The 6,566-nt window shown below is 58.6% G+C and overlaps 1 protein-coding gene across 4 annotated transcripts in view; it reads left to right on the forward strand.

The window, feature by feature from the left end:
- The window catches only part of GPRC5C (G protein-coupled receptor class C group 5 member C), a 19,120-nt gene that overhangs the window by 6,841 nt on the left and 5,713 nt on the right, over positions 1–6,566 (forward strand). For 2 of the 4 annotated variants that reach the window (XM_011361885.2, XM_023531649.1), the window contains 3 exons: positions 1–1,079; positions 3,389–3,483; positions 5,615–5,764. The exon at positions 1–1,079 ends at the window's left edge or, in 1 of these variants, runs on beyond it. In XM_011361885.2, coding sequence (XP_011360187.1) covers positions 29–1,079; positions 3,389–3,483; positions 5,615–5,764 — 1,296 coding nt within the window. In that variant the 5' untranslated portion in view covers positions 1–28. Of the gene's footprint in view, positions 1,080–3,388; positions 3,484–5,614; positions 6,204–6,566 lie in introns of those variants that run through there. The other 2 variants (XM_011361887.2, XM_023531650.1) reach the window with 1 other exon arrangement.

Below are 6,566 nucleotides of genomic sequence, written 5' to 3' on the forward strand. Positions count from 1 at the left end.
CCAGTGGGAGCCTGGCCTGGGAGCCAGGATGGCCCTCCGCAAAGCCTTGCTGACATGCCTGGGACTGTCTCTCTTCCTGTTCCCAGGGGCCCAGGCCCAGAACCATGCCCCACCTGGCTGCAGCCCGGACCTCAACCCCCTGTACTACAACCTGTGTGACCGCTCTGGGGCTTGGGGCATCGTCTTGGAGGCACTGGCTGGAGCGGGTATCGTCACCACTTTTGTCCTCACCATCATCCTTGTGGCCAGCCTGCCTTTTGTGCAGGACACCAAGAAACGGAGCCTCCTGGGGACCCAGGTGTTTTTCCTGCTGGGAACCCTGGGCCTCTTCTGCCTCGTGTTTGCCTGCGTGGTGAAGCCTGACTTCTCCACCTGTGCCTCTCGGCGGTTCCTCTTTGGGGTCCTCTTCGCCATCTGTTTTTCCTGCCTGGTGGCCCACGCCTTCGCCCTCAACTTCCTGGCCCGGAAGAACCACGGGCCCCGGGGCTGGGTGCTCTTCTTCGTGGCTCTGCTGCTGACCCTGGTGGAGGTGATCATCAACACGGAGTGGCTGATCATCACGCTGGTCCGGGGAGGAGGCGAGGACAGCCCTCTGGGCAACAGCAGTGCCAGCAGGGTGGCCGCGTCCCCGTGCGCCATCGCCAACATGGACTTTGTCATGGCGCTCATCTACGTCATGCTGCTGCTGCTGGGCGCCTTCACGGGGGCCTGGCCCATCCTGTGTGGCCGCTTCAAGCGCTGGCGTAAACACGGGGTCTTTGTGCTGCTCACCACGACCACCTCCATCGCCATCTGGGTGGTGTGGATTGTCATGTACACCTACGGCAACCAGCAGCACAACAGCCCCACCTGGGACGACCCCACGCTGGCCATTGCCCTCGCCGCCAATGCCTGGGCCTTTGTCCTCTTCTATGTCATCCCTGAGGTATCCCAGGTGACCAAGGCCAGCCCGGAGCAAAGCTACCAGGGGGACCTGTACCCCACCCGAGGCGTGGGCTACGAGACCATCTTGAAAGAGCAGAAGGGCCAGAGCATGTTTGTGGAGAACAAGGCATTTTCCATGGACGAGCCAGCCTCAGGTCGGTGCCCCACCCCCCACGCCCCTTCTTTTATTCTGCATCGTTTGCTGTAGGACGGGGGCTGGTCTCGAGCAAAATGGACCGATCTGGAGATTTAGTGACAGCGTTCTGCCTTAAAAGCCTCTCCATTCCATTTTTTTTTTAATTTTAAAGATGTTTTTCTCTACCCGTGTAATTCATGAATGCATTTCACTGTAACGTGTCAAACGTTACAGAGAAAACAAAATTTCTCCCGTTTCCCCGATTCTACCCCGTTTTTTCCTGTTCACCCCTAGAACTGGCCACTGTTGATTGCCATTTTACCTCTACGTGCCTCAGCGCCCTCATTTGTAAAATGGGGTAATAACAGATCCTGCTCCGTAGGGTTCAGGTGGAGATTAGTTAGTGCATGTGCCTGGCACTTGGAAGCTGCTCTGGAATTGTTAGCTATTCACTGTGTGTGATACTGTTACTTTACTGTTATTATCATTATCTTTCCAGAACTCGTTTTTCTATTAACATACATGTCCATAGTTGTCTCTAAAAATCTTCTCAGTTAATTTTTTTTCCTTTTCAATGAAAGCACTCATGCCGTATACTGATCTAACAAGCAGCAGCCACTATCCAGGTGGCTTGTCCTCAGGCCCCTGCCCCGGCTCTTTGTTAATGGGACAGGCTTTCTTGGCGGAGCCCAGCATTCAGGGGTCCGGCTAGGGGTGCCCTAAGGATGGAATAAGAGGGAAGGTGAGCGAAGCCTTTGCAGGCTGTGCCAAGCCCCACTTGGGAGCAGCTTGGGAGACAGGGGTGGCTGTTCTTCTAGAGACTTGGCCAGACAAGCTCCCAGCTCCCAAAGGAAGGAGTATATCCTGGCATTTGCAACCTGTGAGGACCACTAGCATTTATTGAGCACCTGCTGTGTGCCAGGCACCGTGCCTTTCCTGATGTGTTCTGTTGCACGTGTCTTGTTCTTAGCAGGCTGGCTGCAGCCCCTCTACCTGACACAACCCAGAAATCCAGGGGTGCAGACTCAGAACGCTGCCCCCGACCCCAGACTGCTGATAGGGATGTTTGGGGGCCTAGGACTTTACCTGCCCGATGTCAGGTTCTAGCCCTGGGTCCTCTGCCAGAGGTCAGAGTTAGAGGCAGGGAACGTTCCAAAATCAGAGAACTATCTCCCTTTCTCTTGTACAAACTGGGATCCTCATCTCACCTTTGAGGAGAGCAGTGACCCTTGTCCTGCCAGGCACTGGGTCTTTGATCTGCTCCCCAGGGTGGCCCCTGGCTTGCACAGAGTGGGGCCAGTGAGTGGACATGGAATAGAGCGGGGCTTGCGGACCGTGCTGGGAGGAGCTTAGCTGCCCCCACCGCTGCTGGTCCCCCGTGCATGTTTGTCAGGGCCACACAGTTCCCAGCCTTTGTCCTCTCCAGGCAAACACTTCTGGGGCTGTGAGGGGTTTTTTTTTTTTTTCCTTAAAATTTTTTTTTTTTTTTTTCCAAATGGAAAAATCAATCCTGTGAGCCCGGTACTTAGAAGAAGCCCGATATAGTTGTGGTCCCTCAAGCCGTGGGGCCATCATCAGCCTGCAGGAGACAGACATCGGATGCGCCTGTGCGCTCCACGCCCTGGGGCCGGTCAGCCACTTTGCTCCCTCGCCCTAGGAGCACTGGGGAGCAGGGCGGGGGCGGGGCGGATGGGGGGACTGCGTCGGGAAACCGACCCACTCAAGTTCCTGGAGCTGAAAATAGTTTTGGAGACTTGCCCAGGGACTGCGGGACAGGATGTGCGGTGGGTGCCCCTGGGAGGCTCGGGTTGTAGGTGCTGGGGAGTCAGCACCCAGCTGTGCCCCCAAAGTCGTGAAGAGTCTTGGGCTGTGGGGTCTCTGCTGTTTCACCCCTGCACTTGGCGGCTGGCCTGCAGTGCCAGAGACCAGAGCTGGAGGCTGGACATCTTGGAAGGTGGCCGAAGGCCCATGTGCCCCTCGTGGCCTCTGGCCCTGGAGGGCGGATGAGGATGTGAAGCTTGCTGACAGAAGCGTTTTTCTGAGCTGGCTGGGGGGTGGGGGTGGGGGGGGCGGTCTGCACTGCAAGAAAGCCCGAGGCAAAGACAAGCAGTGTGGTGCCCCCCGTGCATCTGAGCAAAGGGGTGCTGGGTTCTGGAGGGGCCCCTACACCTACAGCCTTGTCCCCGAGCCAGCCACCCTTGGCCAGGCTCTCTCCCTGGGCGGCCTCAGCCCCTCTGGCTTCTCCCTGCTCCCTGGGGCGCCTCACTTGAGCTCTGGGAAAGGGAGCTGAGAGCCCAGCTCTCAAACCGTTCCTGTGTTTCCTTGCAGCCAAGAGGCCGGTGTCACCGTACAGTGGTTACAATGGGCAGCTGCTGACCAGTGTGTACCAGCCCACGGAGATGGCCCTGATGCACAAAGGCCCGGTACGTGGGGTCCTCGGGCCCCCATGACCCTGCTGGGGCCACAGAGCCCAGCCTCAGTGGACGGGTAGAGAGGGTGGCAGAGCCAGTGCTCGGTGAGGTGGAGGGGGTAGGCAGAAAGCAGGTGTCTCCACGCGGGGCATCAGCCTCGGGCAGCCCAGAGCCACCACTCCTGATGCCCTTTTCCGGGAGTTGATGTATCCAGTGCCTTTAGTTTTACTGCGGTGGGACCTGCGTGCCCCATGTGACACCATGGGGTATCACACTGACTGGGCTGCATGCTGTGGTGAATGCAGAACGGGCCCTTTGAGTTGGTGGCAGCTGCCAGCTTCACTCAGCAGACTAGGAAGGGACAGAGGAGGGCCTCAGCCAGGTAGGTGTCATTCTTTGTGGCCAAGGGGGACAGAGTACCAAGTGCCAGGTCTGGGTAGGTATTTACTCTTCAGCCACAGCTGCCCCGACAGGGCCTCGGCTCCCTGCCCCTGCCAGCAGAGAGCGGCTCTGGACCTCGCATTTCCCCTGGGCTCTGGGAAACGGACGCTCCATTAACCAAGGGAGGGGGTGGGAACGGGAGGACGATAGGTTAGATTCACTCACTCCATATATGTCCCTCCCTCCTCCCGGGCTGGCAGGCTCTGGGGAGAGAGGTCTGTGACCTGCCTTGGCAGGATGCTGGGAACAGGATGCAGGGAGGTCAGCAGGGTGGCGTTCTCATCCCCCTCCTCCCGTGAGCCACTAGGGCAGCGTGAAACCAATGTCTCTGAAACTTCCAACCTCAGCCCTTCAGGCACCCTGAACCTGAACTTGAACCTGAACCTGCACCTGCTACTGGCTGGCTTGTCGCAGAGAGCCAGGAAGGGCAAAGGAGTCTTTGAAACATGAGCAGAGTCCACCAGTCCCCAGCCACCTAGAGTGCCCCACCCTTGCTACCTCTCACTCGCTGGGATGGGGTGCGGGGGACGCTGGATTAAGGGGTACGTTATCAGTGGTTCTCAAAACGCCATCCCTAGACCTTCAGCATTACCGTCACCTGGGGTCTTGCTAACAATCCAGATCGGTGGGGCCAGTGGCGTGATGGAGCCTGTCATCAGCATCTCTTGAGTGACATCATCTTACTACTTAGAATGCCATGATGGGCGTAACCACCTGCAAAAACCCGCAAATGCCGTAGATCGGGGCTTCCTCCCCACCCAAGTTGTTAAACATTTATCTGCCACCCACTGGGGGTGGGTACAGCTTAACAAATAGTCCCCGAGACTCATGCACATCACCCAGGTTTGAGAATGCCTGGCTAGACGGTCCAGGAGCTGCATGGGGAGGGGCAGTCAGTCGGAAACCCCCGGGTCTGTAGGACCAAAGGCGGCTTGGGGCCCTGGAGCTGCAGGGGTTGATGGCAGCTTTCCTCAGGATAAGGCAGGTGAGGCCAGGAGGTCACCTTCCCTCCAGGGTGGGAGCCGGGACGGGAGCCTCGGGACCTTCTGCACCCCAGGACCTTCTGCACTCGGCAGCCATGTCTCCCCCACGCAAGAAAGGGATTGCTGCAGCTCTAACCCGGTTCCAGGAAGGGAATTTGGGTTTTAAGTCTCCAAAACTTATCCTCACACCCAGAACCATTTGGATTTTAAGTCGCAAATTAGTCGGACCGGCCAGCCTCCAGAATGAGAAGTGTGGGCACGTCCAGGGCCTGACAGGAGCGTGTCCTCGGCCAGGCACACAGGCAGCTACTGTGGGTCTTGTGGTGGCTAGGTGTCTTGGAGGAAGGGAGCTTGGGAGCTCGGGACAGATGACCGCTCAGTGTGGCTCCCCTTCCATTGGACTCCGAGGTCTGAGGAGCGGGAGGGGGCTGGAGAAGAGGCTCCATCTGAAAAGGCCAGGCTCTGAGTGAAGCCCCAGGATTGGCCTCATTTGCATGCCCAGAGGTCTGGCCCTCTGTTGGGTGAGATAAGGGGCTTGAGATCAGAGGTCAGCCCCTCCATTTCCAAGGGTGGCTGTCATCCATCCCAGCCTGACACTGGGGTGGGGGAGGTGTGGGAGGACGGGGAAGGGGGAGCTGGCAGGCACAGCCCTGCAGGAAGCAGTGTGTTTGTGCATCCGCCCTGGCGGAACCTGGCTGTGAGACCGCCTGTTCTTCCAGTCCGAAGGAGCTTACGACGTCATCCTCCCACGGGCCACCGCCAACAGCCAGGTGATGGGCAGTGCCAACTCGACCCTGCGGGCTGAAGACATATATGCAGCCCAGAGCCACCAGGCGCCCACACCGCCGAAAGATGACAAGAATTCTCAGGTCTTTCGAAACCCCTACGTGTGGGACTGAGTCAGCACCAGGAGGCGGCGGGCAGATGTGAGGAGGGCCCTCGGGACCTGGCCTGGGCGACGGGCCGCTCCCGTCCCCCCTCGCTGGCTCAGAGCGGCTTGCACCTCGGCTGCGAAGCCTTCTCTGTCAGCCAGTGTTTGGGTGGGGGTCCCGGCTGCCCCCATCCACTCCTCAGTGTTTGTGGAGTCGGGGGACCAACCCCGGCTTCATGCCAGAGTCGCCTGCAGTGGTCACGCTCCAGCCAAATAGTGTTCTCCTTGGGGTGGTGGCCTTGTCAGTGCCGACGTCCTCCGGAGTCTTTGGAGAGAGATTCCCGAAACCTCGAGGTATTTCGCAGGCGCTTTCTGTCTTGGGTCCTGCTCCTCCGTGAGGAACAAGGTGCCTAATAAACACGTTTCTGCTTTATTAACTTCCTCTGGGAATGTCGTTTCTGAGCCGGGCTCCTGGGTTCTGATGATCGGCTCCTCCTTGGCCTGTGGGTGGTCCCATCCCCCTCCTCCCTCCATATCCAGCTCACACGAAAGCTGCTGAGGATTTTCCTTCCGTGCAGCACCGTGGCTGACCCTTTACCCAGTGATGGAGTCTTCGGCTGAGCCTCTGTGTCCCTGTCATGCGTGATCAGAATACACTTCTGAGCAGGCTTCTGCCTAGGGTCTAGTCCAGAGTCTGAGCTTGTCTGAAACCAGGCAGCTTTCCTCTGGGACCCCCTCCACCGGCCATCTGTGGGGACAGAGCAGGACAGGCAGGCCCGCCAGCTGGCAGTTCAGCGGAA

The sequence above is a fragment of the Pteropus vampyrus genome, unplaced genomic scaffold (genome assembly GCF_000151845.1).
Source record: "Pteropus vampyrus isolate Shadow unplaced genomic scaffold, Pvam_2.0 Scaffold72, whole genome shotgun sequence".
NCBI classification, from domain to species: Eukaryota; Metazoa; Chordata; class Mammalia; order Chiroptera; family Pteropodidae; genus Pteropus; species Pteropus vampyrus.